Source organism: Chaetura pelagica, unplaced genomic scaffold (assembly GCF_000747805.2).
Source record: "Chaetura pelagica isolate M959 unplaced genomic scaffold, ChaPel_1.0 scaffold444, whole genome shotgun sequence".
Classification (NCBI taxonomy): Eukaryota; Metazoa; Chordata; class Aves; order Apodiformes; family Apodidae; genus Chaetura; species Chaetura pelagica.
The window spans coordinates 39253-57967 of NW_009952979.1; the positions used below are offsets into that span (position 1 = coordinate 39253).

At 37.9% G+C, this 18715-nt stretch overlaps 1 protein-coding gene across 1 annotated transcript in view; it reads right to left on the reverse strand.

Moving 5' to 3' along the window:
- Window positions 1-18715, reverse strand: part of LOC104387612 (ADAMTS-like protein 1) — a gene marked incomplete at its 3' end in the record, with an annotated part of 71308 nt that overhangs the window by 34396 nt on the left and 18197 nt on the right. The window contains exons 2-3 of the mRNA XM_009996387.1: window positions 17323-17450; window positions 6702-6747 (exon numbers count right to left, since the gene is read on the reverse strand). Of these exons, the coding sequence (XP_009994689.1) occupies window positions 6702-6747; window positions 17323-17450 (174 nt within the window). The remainder of the gene's footprint in view (window positions 1-6701; window positions 6748-17322; window positions 17451-18715) is intronic.

An 18715-nucleotide genomic window follows, 5' to 3' on the forward strand; every position in this document is an offset into this window, starting at 1 on the left:
CTGCTGAAATTCTGAATTCCTTGAAGACCTGAAGGCCTTGGAGATCCTTTTCTCTCCAGTTAGTAAACCACATGTACTTGCACCTACACACAACACCTGAGTAACCTGTGCAATATTTTTCATCAAAATGGATAATGTGAAAAAAAGTAGTGGTCTGAACATTACTCATCCTTACACACAGGTCACTGGGACTGAAAAATTAGGAGCTGAACAGAGCTTGGCACTACTTGTTAATCTCTGGTCCGTGTGTTATTTTTTTTCCTGTTTAAACCTATTTATTGTTTGTATTATATGTCAGTGGGTATAAGATTCTCTTTGTGCTGGGTTTTGTGCAGTCATATAATGAAAAACAGATACAAGCTCAGAGCCTGTAAACGAGTATTCTACTTCAGAAACAACAGATAAGGCAAAGCCAGTGTTTTGTTACATATTTGTTCAAGGAGTAAACATCTGCTTTCTTCTCAATACTTTGCATACCTTTAGATAAGAGCATTTGCTGTTTTGAGGCTGTCTTCCTGTGTCTCATTTCTGCCGTGGCTTCTGTATAGAAGAAACTATAGACTTTGATGCCACAAAGTCTTTTCCCCTTTTTTTAAAAAAAAAAGTCTGCTTTTAGTATGTGTATGGGGCAATTGGTGGAAGGGGATCCTCAAGAAGTGCCAGCTAGCACTGCTTTGTTGGCCTGAGTAAAGTTAGGTTCAATTCCCCTAAGGGTCTGATCCTGGCAGCTACCCAGTAGTATGCAGTTTGCCTGCCTTAACAACAAACTGACAGACAAGGGTGTGACCACACTTTGAGACAGCCAGATGCTACAGGCCAACTCAGTGCAGCAGTGAACCCGAAGTAGTGTTATCTTTGCATGTATTTTGTAGTTCTGCAATGTATTTTGCTAACCACATCCACATGGACTGTGTTTGGCTCAGAGCACACAGCAGCACTGGTGTCTGGCTGCAAAAGCTCTGCAGTTCTGCTTCAGGTTACTCCAGCTTCGGTGCTATATTTAATTCTTGTCGGTTTTATTTTCTTTTCGAAATTATCTATGGGCCCCTGCAGACAGGAGGAACTGCTGCCATTGCACTCCTTGAAGAATCAGAAAGAACTAATACACTTGAAAGTCTTGTCTAAGTCAATTTATCTTCAACCTTCCTATTAATTAAGATTTTCTAGGGAAGAAAATTGTCAGTGAATAGGAAAGAACTGTTCCTTCTCTGACTGTGTAAGTCCTAGATGGCTGTTTCATGACCTTTTAGCTTGTGAAGGGCCACAAGATACTCCTGAGCTTGTGCTGGATACCTATAATCTGTGTTCATCCTATCAGGTCAAGATTTCCTCCACTGCAATGAAAATATACATAATTTTAAACATTATCAGAAACCCCTTTGATGTATGAAACCTATTTTAAAATAAACACTGGAGTTTCATCATCACCTCCTAGACACCTAATGTTGGACATATTATTATGGCTTCATTCACTTCTTCACATCCCAAACTTTTTTTTTAACTTGACCTCCTTTTTGACCCTACTGTAATTCATAATGTCCGTGGAGTTTTGCCATTTTTGAATCCCATTCAAAACAATTGCTATTAACCAACAAATTAACCACAGTGGAAAAGATAAGATGAATCCCAGATGTCCCTTGATGGTGATAGGCAGATCAGATTTCATGGGACAAAACAAGGTCAGGCTTTTTAAAGTTTACTTAGTGGGTGAAATGTTGAAGATCATATCTAAGCGGTGATAGATGGAAACAGTCAAGGAACCTTAAAACAGTTTACAATATATGTGCTTGTATATTTGCAGAGGCCAAGAATGATTTACTATACCTGGAGCTTTCCCTCTGTGCAAAAAATGACTAACAACTGGACTACTCTGCATAGCATCTGACAGAACAATGTATTGAATCAGTTCCATGAAGTACTTTTTAATAGTCAAAGATTCACAGGCCTGCTTGCTGAGAAGATAGTAAATCCAGAAGTCAAAGCTGCTACCATTAGCAACATACTGAAAGCACTTGTTTCCAAGTATGAAGAAATAACTCCTAGGTGCCACACTGAGGTTTTAAAATGCACCCATTTTGAAATAAGATGGTAGTTACTAAAATCCAGTATTTTGAAGAACAGACTGTAGTCACAATAAGTTATTTATGTTTGGAAGAATTTCCACTTAAAAAGTAAACTGGCATTAAATAAATCTGGTGTTGACAAAGTGATACATGTAGCATGTATATATATCATGTATATATATATTTTTTTTTAATTTTACAATACGTTCATTTTTACTGTAAAATTAAAAATGGGAGAGTGGATTGCAAAAGACTTCACATAGCATGGTAGAAAAATTACATGCTTATAATAATTACTGTAGCCCTGAAAAGGTTCTGCCTGGTAATGACACATCTCATACATACAGCCAATGCTTCTGAGAATTCTGTTCTTATATGGAAGTTTAAGTTTGACAATTTCCAACAGGCTGGGGTTTGGTGCATGGAAAAAAGATACTTTCATTTTGTTGAAAGTGAGACGGGCCATGTAAGTGCTGGTGTGTACAAAATGTAGCATGAGATGATAAGAAACAGGGATGGAAGTAGCTTGTCTGAATGCGAGCCAACAAACAAGGGATGTCATTACACTTGGTGTTTCAGCCAAGTGAAGAAAGTGAGGTATTTCTAAAAAAGAGCTGCAGGTGGTGTTTACAAGTTTTGGTGGTCTGATTAATGGGCTCTACCATCTACAAATTTTATCTTAGGCTTAACAGAACTGCTCTAAACCTTGTTGAAAGAGCTCATAATGCTGTGCAGCTTCCAGTGTTGTCTATTTTCATGTCAAACAGCAAAATCTCAAGAACAGCGTTAAATGTGGTACTCATCATCATGTTGGCAGGTATGAGCAAGTAAATATGAAAAGCAAAGTCCTTTGGGAATGAAGTGCCAGTCTCATGTGTCTCAATGTTTTTCGGGTCTCATTCAAAAAGCAGTGCAGGCCAAAGAAAAATATCAGGAAAAGTAAAAATATTTTAAATCACAGAATGTGGTTTGGTAACTGAGGGGAATGAACAGAGTATATATTCCAACAAACATCTGTCAGATAGATTTTCATGTAATTGGGGCAAAACAAAAGTATAGCAGAAGGACTGAGAAAGAGAAGCAGCAAATGAGGTGGCACAATAGCCTGGAAAAAAGAAACAAACAAACACATAAAAAAGAGCTAGTAAAAAAATCCTACTCAGTTTGGAAATATTTTTTGGGTTTTTTTGCATAATGTTTAATGTAACAACCCAGCTACATACAAAAACATGTTCTCGTTGCAATCAGGGTAATTTTCTATAGAAAAACAAATTAATCCCTCTCTTCCCCCTTCCCCCATGATAATATTCTAAAATGGCTTGAAAAATACTTGGAGTCAACATGAATAGGAAGAAAAAAAAAAAGGATGTAATTCAACCCTAAATCATCTTCAGATTCCCTCATTCCTTCTTTTAATATTTACACATGTAGCTCCATATCCATTATCTTTCCAGTTTATGATCAACACCAGGCAATGCAAGCAGTGAATACACTGGACTAGAATTGTCTTTTGAAGCTCAGAAGTTTTACAGACAGCTGTATCAATCTGTTTTACAGCGTATAGTATGCAATATAGTTCAGCATTCCTAGAATTACACAGGTCACTGAAGGAAGAGATGGACCACTCTCTCCCCTTGCCTCTTTTTAACCCATTCGTCAACTCCCCACCTCATCCTGCCCCCGTAACTTAATTTCAGGATGAATTAAAACCAGCTGTAGCAAAATCTTGCAAATGATAATGCCTATGAAGTTGTGTTCACTACTCTAAAAAGTATTCTTCCAAATCTCCAGTTTCACCTTTGAAATACAGTTTGCTTTTAGTGTATGTGGCTGTCTGTTCTTCCACGTAAGAATACATGAATATAAACAAAAGAAATGTCAGTTCACAGAAAGACAGTCTGCAGAAAATAAAGAAGTCTGGTTATTTTATGAACAATAACATCAGTTTGCAGGTTGTGCACAAGATAGTGGTAATAAAAGCTTGTATTTCAGGACTCACTAATTTCCACAGGAATCTAACTGGAATTTTCCACAATGCATGATGGCTAGCTTCATTCGCAGAGGTGGAATGGGGGGATTTGCTCTCATTTTCCTTTAAAGCAAGAGACTGTCATCTAACAGATTAAAATATAGGTCTCATTGAGCCTGGAAGCTCAAGTGGATGAAATCTTAAAATCTTAAGTCTGAGTTAACAAAAATACACATAATACTGTGTGCCTTTTCCAGTGCAGAATTCCATGACAAGCCACAGGCCTAATGAATTGTTTCCAAGACCCAGTTTGTGTGTATGTATCCTTGGATTTTAGAAACAAAGCCACTAGACTTCATAAAAAGAAAATAGATGGGTTTTTTTACTACTCTGAAAGAAACAAACAGTATTTCTGTGGTACAGTTACATGGTTCAATATCAGAATGAAGTGCAGAGATGCATGTCCAGCATTCCAAGACTGCTTTAGGCTTCCATTGATCCTGCACAAACTATTTCAAAGTGGTACCTAATCCCAGGAACATGGGGTTGAAGACCACTACGGCTGTGGCAGGATCCTACCACAGGTTCTCATGTTGATCATGGTGGCAGTGCCATTGCAATGATACTGTGAATACTGGTGCAAAGTACATCAAATTAATAAAGATGATAAGTGGGAGAGCATAACACCTGAATCAAAGACTCAATATGCTTTAAAAATAGAAAATACATGAACCTGAAATCAAGTATCTGGAAAATGAATACAGATGAGTACTTTCCTCATAACATGAAGCCATTATTTTGAAAGCTTGGTCAAAGTATGAGGCAGTCAGAAGCTTGAGAATAATTTGATTTACTGCTGGTTTTGGAAGTTTTCTAAAAACAAACAAACTCATTTCATCCTTTTATTAAGGAAAAGAGCAAGGTAGGACAATCCATCTTCACTATTTATTTTTTTTATTTTTATTTTAAATTTAAAAAAAGGCATTAAAATCACAAAGACAGTTCTGGGTCTTCATAATTCAGTGGCAAAACTGTCACTGATTTCAGCATAGTAAAGCACTTTAAAAATTTCAGTTTGGTTTACTTATAGCCAAATACAAGGTACATAAAGGAACTGCCTGACAAAATTATGCAGTTTTATTTTGAAGGAAAACTGTTCATGTGCATATTTCCAAAACAGAACCTGAGCTAAAAATAAAACTAAAAAAAATTATTCCTTATCGTGGAAAGCTGCATCCCTTAATGATTTTAAAATAAGAGTTACAACACAGGTAAGACTCTAGCCACTCATGAGGGTGACCCAGATAATGGTGGCAGAGCAGGACGCTAGTTTGTCTCACTGCTCTTAGTGTACACAAAGGTAGGTCAGAAAGGGAATGTCACAATGTGCATGCATTCATAAACCAAAACATAACTGATAGATCTAACTGTAGTCCAATTACCCTTTACAGTATCTTTTTTGTTCTTCTTCTTTTTGTGTCATATTCCACTGACACAAGTCAAGCTTCCTATTTCTTCCACTGTCATGGTGCATCTGAAGTGCCTCAGAGATGGAAATTGATCTGTTAATTAGCCAGTAGACCTAGGTATTGACTACTCTAGTTGCTGTCAGTTAGTGAAGCAGATGTCTAGACTGATGAGGGATTTCAGGAACACAAAGGATATACCCAGAACAAATTTCAGAGGAAGAAATGTGAGAAGTTTTACTGCATGGGAGACTACGACTCGGACAGAAGCAGTTTCTTCCATTATGAACTGTGGTCTATTGAAGAAAATATAGGCTAAATATGAGGGAATGTATTCATTTTTTTTTTAGCTTAAACTTTTAAACTTTTTTAGACAAAGCACCTATTGAAAGACTTCTGAATATGTTCCTATCAGGCTTGAGAAAGCTTGGCCCATTGCATGTTTGATTTTATTTTCCATCTTTACTGGTAAAACTGACATTTCTCCATGTAATTTGAGAGCTTTTACTATTCTTGGCACTCAATAAAACTTTCCATATGAAAGTCTGTATTTCCATTTTCACCAGTGAAAACACACTTTCACTTATGTGAGCACAGAATTTGGAGGCTCTTATTTTATTGTATTGAAAACTATATCCACCACATATATAAAAGAAAAAAAAAAAAAGCAAGAAAAAAAAAAGCAAGAGCATTTACAAAGGCCAAAACACTGGTGCAGGCTATCTAAAATGGCTTTTCTAAGACATACAAGAGGGTTCCAACGCTGGGAAGGCACAGGTGAACAGAAACATGCATCTCTTACTAACTTGTTTTCACCCTTTTCAGCTTAATCCTCCAGTCCGACAGATGGCCCAATGTGAACCAGCTGGTTACCAAAGTAATACTGTGAAAACAAATGGTCTTGATTCTGCCAGGGGGTTGTAAAGAGCAACTCTGAAGTTTCACTGACACTCTATTTGGAAAGGCTGCATTTGCAATCCCTTCCAAACAGTCTTAGCATCATGCTATACCATATTGTATTCAGCTTTTCAAGAAACTGCACTTTGCCTATGGTCCTGTGGTATGACGGCAGATTAGATAGCTAGAGTATTTTCACTTTCACATTATCAATTTTTTGTTTGTTTGTTTGTTTTGGGTTTTTTTGTAGTATGGCTGTGACTGTCATATGTGATTAGTATCATATCAAAGCTCTGTTTCACTTACCACATTGCTGCACGTCCTGTACCGGATGTTTCGCCCTTCACAGGTCCTGTGTCCAAAAATTAAAAATAAACCCACAAGTGTTATTAGCTGAATATAAAAAGCAACTACATAATGTTTACTACATCAGTATCTTTTCCTACACAGATCTTGAATCACCTAATCCCCCACTAGCCCTCTTCCCTCTTGTATGAATTCTACAACTTGTCATTTTCCTACCTCTGCTTTAAAAACGAGTTTCAAGAAGGTGGCATCAGTTTAAAATTTTTTCTGGAGGTCAGAGTACAGAATGTAGCTGTAAATCAACATCTGTATCACATTAATAATGTCCTGTGTCTCCTAACTATCCACAATGTTTTCACAGCTCTGCCTCTACCCAGGCACATGCCTGAGCACTGGCACTGACTGAGTAGCTGGGCGTTGTCTGCTGGGGAACCACCTGTGCACTGAGAGGAAGGAAACCTGTTTTCAGCTGTGTGAAATGACTGGCTAGCAGGACAGAGCTATTTCCCAATTCTCCCCAAAGGGGAGAAGGAGAGCATAAAATTCCACTTGGCCCCACTCCTGATCCATCAAGCCCCTCACTATTCCTAGATTGCTGCAGCTAACCAGCATGCAAAGAGCAGATGAGTCCAGCAGAGGTCAAGGAGAGCAAATGCCCTGATGTGTGCTCTCCTCCTTTTCCCCTACAGAAGACCCATACCAATCTTGATGTTGGCAAGGCTCCCAGAAGAAAGTTCAGCACCCAGATATCTTTCTAGCACTCAGGACGGTATACGCTGAGTATTTGACCTTAGGTGAATTTTCATGCGTTTTTGAGTTCACATAGCATACTCTGTTGAGGTCCTCAGTACAAATCAGAATGCAGGGTTTATCTTCTAAAGATTATCCATCAACAGAAAAGAATGCCTTATATATTTAATTTCTTAATTTCACAACTTTTTTTTAATTTTTCCTGTCTTTTTTTTTTTAATTACTTTTTGGCTAGGATTTAACAAGCACACATTCCTTGAGGACTAAGTGCCTGCCAAGACTGAAGTTTTAAATCCAAACTATTTTTAAGTATCTAAGAGAAAGAACAGCAACTTTTTCCTTCATTTTTTCAAAAACAGAAAAACATTTTCCATACTGAGTTAACTCTAAAATAAACTGAACAAATTTGCTTTAAATTATTAAAGTAATCTTTCCTCCCACCTTCCTCCACAAGACTTAATTTTGAAATTCTGCCAGTAGTCATTTACACCTATGTGAGTAAAAAATCAGGTCCAAACACAATTTTGCAATTATATCACAGTGGTGTAGATGATTGCAAAAAAAGATAAACTAGTAAATAAACCCCGTCACTTCTTTCAGGAGAAGCATAAACAGAAAGACTACATATTTCATTGTGTAGCATTTGGTGTACATAGAATTCCATTAAAAACATAATACAAATACCACTAATTCAATGCTTTTTTAAGGTTATATAATTAATTCAAGTAAATTTTACTTATTTCTAGTGTATACAGAAGTGAGAAGTGTGCTCAGAATATCTAGCATTAGCAAAAACAGTTTTAGCAGGACCGTAATAAAAATTATAATCATGATAATCAGAAAAAAGGTGCAATGTGGGCCTAGAAGGGAACTGGAGACCTGGTCATGCAGGACATAGAGAAGGCCATCCAAGTTGGAGAAGGTAAAAGCATGGACTGTGAAAAGGAAGATCTCCCCACTGTGGGAGAAGAGCAGGCCTGTGATCATCTGAAGGACCTGAAGGTGCACAAGTCCATGGGACCTGGCAGGATTCATGCATAGCTCCTAAAGGAACTGGTCCCTGAAGCTGCAAAGCCCTTGTCCATGATATTTGAAGTCTTGGCAGTCTGAAGAAATCCCTACTGACTGGAAAAGGGGAAACATAACCACCATTTTCAAAAAGAGAAAAAGAGAAGACCCAAGGAACTACAGACCAGTCAGTCTCACCTTTGTGCCCAGCAAGATCGTGGAGCAGATCCTACTGAAGGCTCTGCTTAAGGCACATAGGAAACAAAAGGAGTGATTGGTCACAGTCAATACAACTTCAGCAAGGGCAAATCCTGCCTGCCTAATTTGGTGGCCTTCTACAATGGAGTGGCGGCACTGGTGGACAAAGGAAGAGCAACCAACAACACCTGCCTGAACCTGTTCAAAGCCTTTGGCACTGTCCTGCATGACATCCTGAAAAGTACGGATTCAATGGCTGGACCACTCATCGGGTAAGGAACTGGCTGGGTGGCTGCACTCAAAGAGTAGTGACCAACAGCTTGATATCCAGATGGAGACCTGTGGTGTTCCCCAAGGGTCAGTACTTGGACTGGTGCTATTTAACATCTTTGTCAGCAACATGGACACTGGGATTGAGTGCACCCTCAGGAAGTCTGCTGATGACACCAAACTGTGTGGTGAGGTCAACATGCTGGAGGGAAGGGATGCCATCCAAAGGACCTTGAAAGGTTTGAGAGGTGGGCTTGTGAAAACTGCATGAAGTTCAACAAGTTCAAGAACAAGGTCCTGCACCTGGCTCAGGGCAATCCCAAGCACAAGTACAGGCTGGGGGGAGAATGGATAGAAAACAGTCCAGAGAAGGACTGGGTGTGATTTGGGTGTGACGGTGAACAAGAAGCTCAACATGAGCCAGCAATGTGTGCTTGCAGCCCAGAAAGCCAGCTGTGTCCTGGACTGAATCAAAAGAAGTATGGCCAGCAGTTCAAGGGAGGTGATTCTCCCCTTTTACTCCACTCTTGTGAGACGCCACCTGGAGTACTGTGACCAGTTCTGAAGCAACATAAAAGGGACGTGGAGCTCCTGGAGAGAGTCCAGAGGAGGGCCATGAAGATGATCAGAGGGCTGGAGCACCCCTCTTATGAAGACAGGCTGAAACTGTTGGGGTTGTTCAGCCTGGAGAAGAGAAGGCTCTGGGAAGACCTCATAGAGGCCTTCCAGTACTTGAAGGGGCCTACAGGAAAGCTGGGGAGGGAATTTTCACAAGGGTTTGTAGTGAGACAACACGGAGTAATGGATTATTACTGGACAAGGGGAGATTTAGGTTAGATATTAGGAAGAAATTATTTAGTGCATAGGTGGTGAGACACTGGAACAGGTTGTCCAGGGAAGCTGTGGAAGCCCCATCACTGGAAGGATCAAGGCCAGGTTGGATGGGGCTTGGAGCAACATGATCTAGTGGCAGGTGTCCCTGCCCCTGCAGTGGGGTTGGAACTAGATGATCTTTAAGGTTCCTTCCAACTCAAACCATTCTGTGACTCTATTCTTGAATTCTGGGTGCAGCTAGTGTTGGATGATTCTTGAACACTAGAAACCACTCTTACAAAACTCCCCTTGTCCCCTCTCTGAGACCAAGCTTTGGGGTGTTTGGTGTTTAAGCTCAGTAGTTTCACAGTTATTACTCATTAACCTAAAGCAGACAAATCGTTTTCAGTCTAAGCTGATATTTTCACAATAGATTTTCAAAGCATTGAACATGCAGAGAAGGACCACAGCAGATTAGTGAGACCATGTTGTGAGATAGAGTCACCACACATCCTTCCACCTCTGCAAGATATAAATAAGAACTCACATCAGCAAGGAGTACACACAGCCACTTGGAAAATTCAGAAATCATCCAAAATGGCAAGTTCATTTAAGAGAGCACTCAAAGAATGGGAGCAGTAAAGGGTACTTATAGAGTCCTCTGTGTTTCCTATACACTGCAAAGAATTTTGCAGAGGGAAAAGGTAGCTGAGGGTTTCACTTGACAGGCAATTATTATCATGTGAATATGAAAGAAAAGCAAGATATTGGGAATCGTGTTTCATTTTTCAAGCCTAGTCACTTGTTTCCAGTAAAGCTTCTCAAAGAGTTTAACAACTTTTAATATATTAAAATATTCACTTCTCTTAATGTAAACAACCTGAAACCCTGGCATTTATTTCTCCAAGCTACAGTTTGTAGAGGGAGTCCCTCCCCTTAAAGGTCTAAAGTATTTGTGGTCAACTAGAGTTAGAACTATTGCAATAATCTATGCCAGAAAGAATGGCATTATTTAGAGTCACTGAATGTTATTTCTAAGTAGCAGCTGGCATGCAATGACACTCCATAAACTTTTAGTAAAATATGACTGGCTAGTCCAATTAAAATAACAAAAATTGAAATTAAGAAAGATAAAGGAAAAGAAGGAGAAAAATCTGTCAGACTGCTTTCAGACTATTTATTTTCAAGTATTTAGTCTTGCGCATTTCTTTGTCATGAAAATTTTTTTTTCTTAACAATCTTTACAATGTGTCTTTAACTTTAGATTTGTGCATACAACACATACTGCAGATGTGCAGAAAGCAATTACAGTCACAAATGTTTTTCAGTTGCTCACCAGCCAAGAAAGACAGAAAAAAAAGCAATAATTAAAGAATTGCCTTTCATGAAAATCATGGCAAGAGGTCTCTTCACAGTCCAGTGGAAAGAAAATACGATACTAAATCTCACCTGGCCTGGTGTATCACAAAGGTAGCATCTAGAACATATTGCAGGCTGATAAGTACTATTACCCCAAATCTGAACATGCCTGAGCTTGAATCTGGATCCAAATTTTGCAGCTGGTCTTTACAAAACAAATGTAATGACAAGTAACCCACATTCTCCATGGCTTGAGGAAGTTTGGACCTGTGCCTGGACCCTGTGTGTTAGCCCAGCTTCACTGAGATGCCTGTGCTTCTTCATGTACAATCCATTGCTTGGGGCTTCAGGGAATCACATCTTAACTTTCTTGTAGGTAGTAAGGCTTACAAAACCTCCATACCATGCGAAGGCCTAGCTGATTTAATTATTTTCATTTAACTCTCACAACAGATTTATTGAAAGTATTATGAACGTACAACAGCTCTTCTGGTGAACCTGGAAACTACACAGATTAGTTTCTCACCCAAAACACAAACATGTAAGATCTTGTGGTGACTCTAGCCATGGATTACACAGGAAAACAAAACTAGTAAAGTTTTTTTTAGATTTTTAGGTACTTCATTGAGGTGCAGAAGCCAGAAATTACGAAAGCCAGCATAATGTGACTAACTGGTTCTCTAAAGATGACCAGCAATCACTCCACAGACAACAGTGCTGATCTAGACTGTGTAAAATTTGCAGTTTTTTATAGTGTTGATATAAATTTAAGATTGTCACTTACTGTTTCTGTCATTAGGAAGAACTAGAACTGTAATCTTTCTCAAAAAAAAAAAAATAATAAAAAAATGGAAATGCTTCTCTATCAAATGAAAGCAGGAAATGTTCTCATTATTACATATTTGACTAATACCACAATTAATAGAATAAAAATTTCCTTTAAAAAACAGGCTAGATGGCACAGCTTTAACCAGAAGCAACTACAAACTAAATATTCTGAAAATTCGAAGTATTTCAAATTACCCCATATGGATGGATGATATCCTTTATTGAGTAAACCAGCTAGTTATCAACTGAAGCGGAAAACAGTCCAGCTATTGAGATATTCTAGAGGTCATTTTCAATGAAGTTACACACTAAAATAGTTTACAGATATAGTTTTGATCAGGGTAATAGGAACCATCCTCTAAAATAATTGGTAGCAGAGGTGACCTAAGAATTTTATGACACTGACTGTATTCCCATTGAGTGACATTGTATGCTTATTCTGAACATTGTTCAGTTTTATGGATATAATCAGTAATTATGACAGCATTTGTGCAAAAATATTTTGCTCTTTATTCTACAAGCAGCAAAGAACTTATTCTAGAAGTCATAAAAAAGCCACAGTATTTAAAATTAGAATTCTCACTGGCGTAGGAACATTTCATAAAGTGACATAATTTGTCTTATTTAACAGTGCCAGTTTTAGAGCAGATCACATGTCTATCAATACACAATACTTGCAGTAATTTATGTTAGCTTCTATCTGATAAAGAAACAAGTCAAAAACTAGAATAACTGTTCCATTTTAAGTTTCATTCAGAAAGTTTAAAGGACATTTTATCAATGTCAATATCAAATTTCAGACCCTTTTTGTAATCTAAGGCCCTGAGACAGATTAGTCTGTGGCTGTAGCCTGAAACTAGAGGCCACAGCCACACACTTGGACTAAATTCTGAATTTAGCAACACAACAGTAGACAATGTTTTGGCATCAATGGGATATACGGCTGAAACTTTAAATGGTATTTTAAAAATACATAGTATTTGATGTATCACCTTTTCAATGTCAGTCAGTGTTGTTGTAAAGGGGTTTTATTCTATTATTTAACCTCAAACTAACATGAGTAACACACATCTATTCAATCATGATCTCATAGGCACCAAATAATCTGATTCTTGATTTGTGAACTGATAACCCGTGTGATCAAAATTAGAAAATATTACACCTTAATGTTATAAATCAAATTTGTTTTGGGCATCTTCTGTCTTACGAAGAATGTCACATAGCATAAATTTGACTTAATTTTAGCTAACCTAGCTAGTTTATTAGACCCAACCTCTAAGCTTATGTCTCTGTGACTATTTTACTGATCAACCAAAACAAACTAGATTAAAACTGAGAGTCATTTATATAGATCTTCCTTTGTTACTAAACATACATCCTTCATCTAAAGGTGGAAAACCTCCACTCTGTTCAGTATTCTTCACATTACATCCCAGAGGTAAGAGTGATGCTTTCAAATTTTGACCCCTTAAACCCACATTCAGTATCCATGAGACTCCATAAGCAGCTTAGTACTCTGCTATGCACTCACAAACTGCTCCCAGTTGCACGCCTTATGTGGAAACAGCAGCAACAGTAACAGGTAGGGTTGCTACGCAGACTGAAGGAAGAGACTACTTTTCTATTCTGTGCTAAAATCATTCCCAAAACTCTAGGAAATCCAGCTGTTCTGCTACCTACAGCCTTGCTATAGTAAAAAGTGATGATGAATTAGGAAGATGATAGGAAAACAAATCACAATTATCTTCCTGTCAAGCCTAGAAACAGTAGAACATTACTGATATTCCTGCAGTATTTATGAATATGTGAAATACAATTCCAGAACATACAGAATATTTTTAGGGCCAGGATAGGTGAACTTAGCATAAGAGAATTTATAATTTCTTTTACAATTTGAAAATATTTTCCAATAAAAGAAAAGTAAATGAATGCACATAAATCTAAGACACCTAAAGAGCATTCAGCCCTTTATTACTCTCTTTGAATTTGCTTGTATCAACAGGCACACTCAGTAATACCTGGATTGAACATATGAGTATTGTTAATCATTGTGCTGGAGGACAAACTCCAGCTGTGTTGTGCAATAGATAGACAGAAAAAATAATAGCCAGATTACAAGGAAGAGGGCAAAGACCTTAATGCAGTGTCTGTGCACCTGCTCTGCCTGTGTATTTCCAGCATACTTGTAGACAAAGTATTTAATAGTTAATACTAATACCCAATTACTTTTTAATATTAATCATATGCAATAGCTAACTTGGCTCTTTGTAGAAGCACAAGAGTTACTAGTTTGACCCTCAAGAAAAACTGAAGTGATCTATGGTTGTCCTCTTTACAGATCTTGACCAGAAGTGCTGCATGTCAGTTCATGATAGAGAGGAGATGTTAAGGAGTTTCTCTTTCCTGAGCCTTGAGGACAAATCATCCCAGAATGACAAAAATAAATACTTCTTCACCCAATGTGTACTTAGGCTGTGAGGTTCACTTTCAAGTGAGTTGAGTCAAACAACTGTAACATCCTTTTGTAAAAATAAAAAGAAAATCTAAATTTATAAAAAGTTAATGCCAACAAAGAGTGTGAAAAGTGCCATATTTTTAGGGTTAGCCCAGTTTTTAACTACTAGTTATAAAAATATTATTTTCCTGGGGCTTTTTCTGCCACTGGAGTGACCCAGTGCTGCTCACTGCCAGCACAGAATAGCAGGCTGCATAGTTGACTTGGGCTAACAGCTTCTGTCTGCTTGCGTGACTGGCATATTTATTCATATCACTATCATACTAAATATCCTCATTATAATCAGGACCAGTTGTTCAAATTCGATATATTGTTAAACAGTCCCTACCCTGAAATGTTTGCCATCTAAAACACCAGAAAATAGAATTTCTCAGTAACACTTTCCATTCTTTCATCACAGCTGTGAAGGCCTAACACAAAACATGTTTCCAAAACAAACAACACAAGCACTAACATAACTTTGGCAAGAAAAATCTGGAAAGAAAACCGGTTCCTTTATTTAGCTGCATATTTTAATGATGTTTAGGAATGGGTAAATAGTCTTTGTATTTCTTCAAAGCAGATGCACTGGGCTCTCTCTTTTCATGTAATACTCTGAAAGTCATCTCATACAGAACTAAAAGATATAAAGCATGAGTATTCCTCCTAGGTTGAGAAATATTGAGGATTAATTTGTTCCAAAACATATAAATGCATTGCCAGTTTTCTTTTGTCAGAATTATCTAGTATCTTCTTTCATGCTGCCATGAAAATTATACACAGCGAACATGTAAGATAAACTGTACCAACCAAGAAATTGTCCCAGAGAGGTAGACATTTTGTTCTAGCCTTGACAGATTTGAAATTCTCATGTGCACAGGCTTATTTCCAAACCTTCAAAGTCTGAATTTCTTTCCCCTGCTCCCACTCTTTTTCTTAGTGACTTAAAATGCTTGCCAAGCAAAAATATTAATCTTTCAAACTCTTTATTTCATTAACAGTTGTACACAGACCAAGAAATAGGAAAGACTATCACATATTTGATACTGTGCTAATTCCAGATCAAATTTTACTATTTAAGATTTATTGCTACTTGCTAGCAAAATTTTGCACCATTAACCCCCTGCGTTCTATTCTGGGAGCAGAAGGCTTCCACATTTAAGTAGGCCCAAGCATGTAGTGAATTTCTTAAGGCAAGAAGCATTGCTTATGTATGATGGGACAGTAGTAAGGTATTGTATGAAAAACAAGTACTGTGTGATTTATAAGTTTATTCCCTGTCCCACTGTGGTAGCTTCATGGACATCCAGAATAGAATAAGAATGGAAGATAAGCATAAAGGGCTCTCCAGATGTCTGGCCAGAAGGATATATCACAAAGCACTATGACTACTACTACTACTACTACTACTACTACTACTGTCATGGAACTCCAAGACTTTTTTCCTCTGGAAACTACTGAGGCAGGTGGCTGTAGAGCAGGGGTGCAGTCAGCAAGCAAGCCGTTGTATTACACACATTCCCCAGGTCTCCTGGTATGCCTGGATTCATGCTCACATTAAAGGAACACACAGAAGATCAATTATTTTCCTAAATCTGAGAAGGATACACTGTCACTGAAACCAGGTTCCAGTCTCTAAATTCCCAATTTCAAGGTGTTTACAGAACCACTAACAGGAGATGAGAATTTGGCATCATGTTTAAAAACTATATTTTTTTATTTTTTTTTTTCCCTTCCTTCATGGAAATGGAATAGGAAAGTACTGTCTTCCCACTGGTTTCAGTAGATGCCTTTGCCTGTCTTTGCTCCTTCCAGCTGAATTTTGCACACTCTCAACTCAATAATGCTGGGATAGAAAACCAAACTGTCCATAGATAAAGCTAAACCACACAATTCAGATCTTGTGGTTCAATGCCTTTTATTGTTTCTTGTCTTCACTAAATAACCATCTATTAAAATGCCATATGTAGGAAACAATTTGGAGTGTATTGTTGCAGTTTGTTTTAACATCAGTTTCATAAACCCATGAAAGAAAATATGAAAAAAACATGCAGGATAGAAAATTATAATTTTTGTAATACAATATGTAAGGTATCAGACATGGCAGTAAGCCACACAGTTTGGGTCTAGAGTTTTCTTTCATAGCCTTTATTAGAAATCCGCTAATATTTATTGAATACACCATGTTTACTGCAGGTAAACTTTTTCCTACAGTAGGTAGAAATAATAATATTTACCAGACATATTTTGCAGCTAAAACTTACATATACTATAGAGTGGAAATTATGTCACATGACTTGTCCATGTTCCCTTGCAAGCTTGTGACTGGGGAGTAATAAAATCTCAGCTATCTGACTGGGTACTCAGACTTCAGTTTCACACTGGGCCATTCTAGTTCTCCTTGCTGGGGAGGGTTTGCTTGTATGGAAGACTTCCTACCTGAAATTTAATTTGTAAGCTATCCTCAGCAGAATTATCACTCTTTCTTATATAGCTCAGGATGTCATGTTGGGCCAATAGGATGTTTTTATAGTCTCAGTGTGGCTGAGATTCCGGGGTGCTAAACCTACTGAATTAACTGCAGTCTGGTGCGATTGTGTGAAAAGTCTTAGCACTTATATGGTGAAAGTATCTGAAAGTTTCACTTTTCAGTAACTGGCAGCCTTGGAAGCTGTTCAGGCAACTTTGGTATGTCCATAGGTTCTCACTACATTTTAAAAAAGTGTTGCCCCGTCAAATCTCTTGGCTGCTTGCCTGCATTGAAAAACACACCACTCTCATTTCTTGGCACTGGGTTGGAAATTGCAGTGTAGTTCAAGACATCTACTGATTACTTCTTTTGGTCTGATACATATGAGTAGGTTGAATTCTCCCATCAGTAAAGAGTGTTCACCCACTTACTTGCTGCTCAGGCAGCGTCTCAGTGAATACGAAGCCCCTCCTCCACAAGTGCGTGAACATTCACTCCACGAGCCCCATGCATCCCACAGTGAGTCTCGGTCTTCCTCTGAGCGAGCTGTTCTGGAGCTCTGAGAAAAGAGAGAAGGGAAAAAAAAGTCAGGAAAAATCTTTTAAAGGATAAAAAAAATACTGTTGCTAGCTTAACGTGTCTCTTTACAGGGTATCATGTTGGTCGTTGAAAGCACTGAATAAGTCTCTTACCCTCTGACATTACTACTAATTGGCAGTTCTTTCAGTCCTTGTTTCCTTTGAGTGTCATACTCTGTCCCACTTTGAGACTGGTGATGACTATTATAAAAGAGCACTTTGGACAACAGTGAGGAAAGTGATATTTTTTTTTCTAATTAAAAGAAAGAGATGCACTATTGTACACATCAGAAATTGTGCTTTGAATTTTTGATTGCTGTGTTAAAAACTATGAAAGGGCACACTAAAAACTGCCTTCCAAGATGCTCTTGGAAAAAAAGAATGACAACAGAGGGAATTAACATAATACAAAGACATCCAATGTAATAACTTCTGTGCACTCAGTGTAAGGAACTGGAACTATCATTGATTCTTCTCTGAACAAAGATCTCTCTGGACAAAGGTTCCCTAATTCTTTTATCCCTACTATTTTCTAACTTCAAAAAGAAAGTGGCCTGAAGAGCTGGATTTCTGCAAGGCCAGGTGGTGCTATTGTTAATGTTACTGGTTGGGCACAAACATCTTTATAAAGAAGCAGCAGTTGATGGACTCAGAAATGCTCAACTCTTCTAGGATTAACTCACAAATGTACAGCAGTACCTGCCCCAAATAACGGAGTGATGCATTTAAACAGCTTTTCATTTTCATTCCTGCAAATACACCTCAGAAACATAGATCTGTAGGAACACAAATAATTTAACCATTTATATAGATACTGTCCCTCATAGGTGATGTGGTATTGTTGGAAGAATAACCTACAGAACCATGCAAAGGTGTATGGGAAATGCCTGTGTCTGATGGTGACCAGGCAGCATTTTCCTTCAAATCTTAGCTTGTGCTTTGGGTCAATACCTGCTGAGTAGCTATTTCTTATTTGGAATAAATTAGAAGGCAAGACCATAAAGACTGTATAAAGCTATATGAGGAAGACTTCAATGATACACCTTCAGCAGAGAAGCATCATTGCTATCCAACGTTAGAGGAATGTTTTCAACTCTGAGGGTTGAGACACAGAGATAGCTCAACACTGAAATAATTTTATCTTCAGCTAAGCTGTGTAAAGTTCTGTCATGAAATCTGAAACCTGATGAAATATACCAGTCTTGAATATTGTTATTCACAGTAAAAAAAAAAAAAAAAAAAAAAA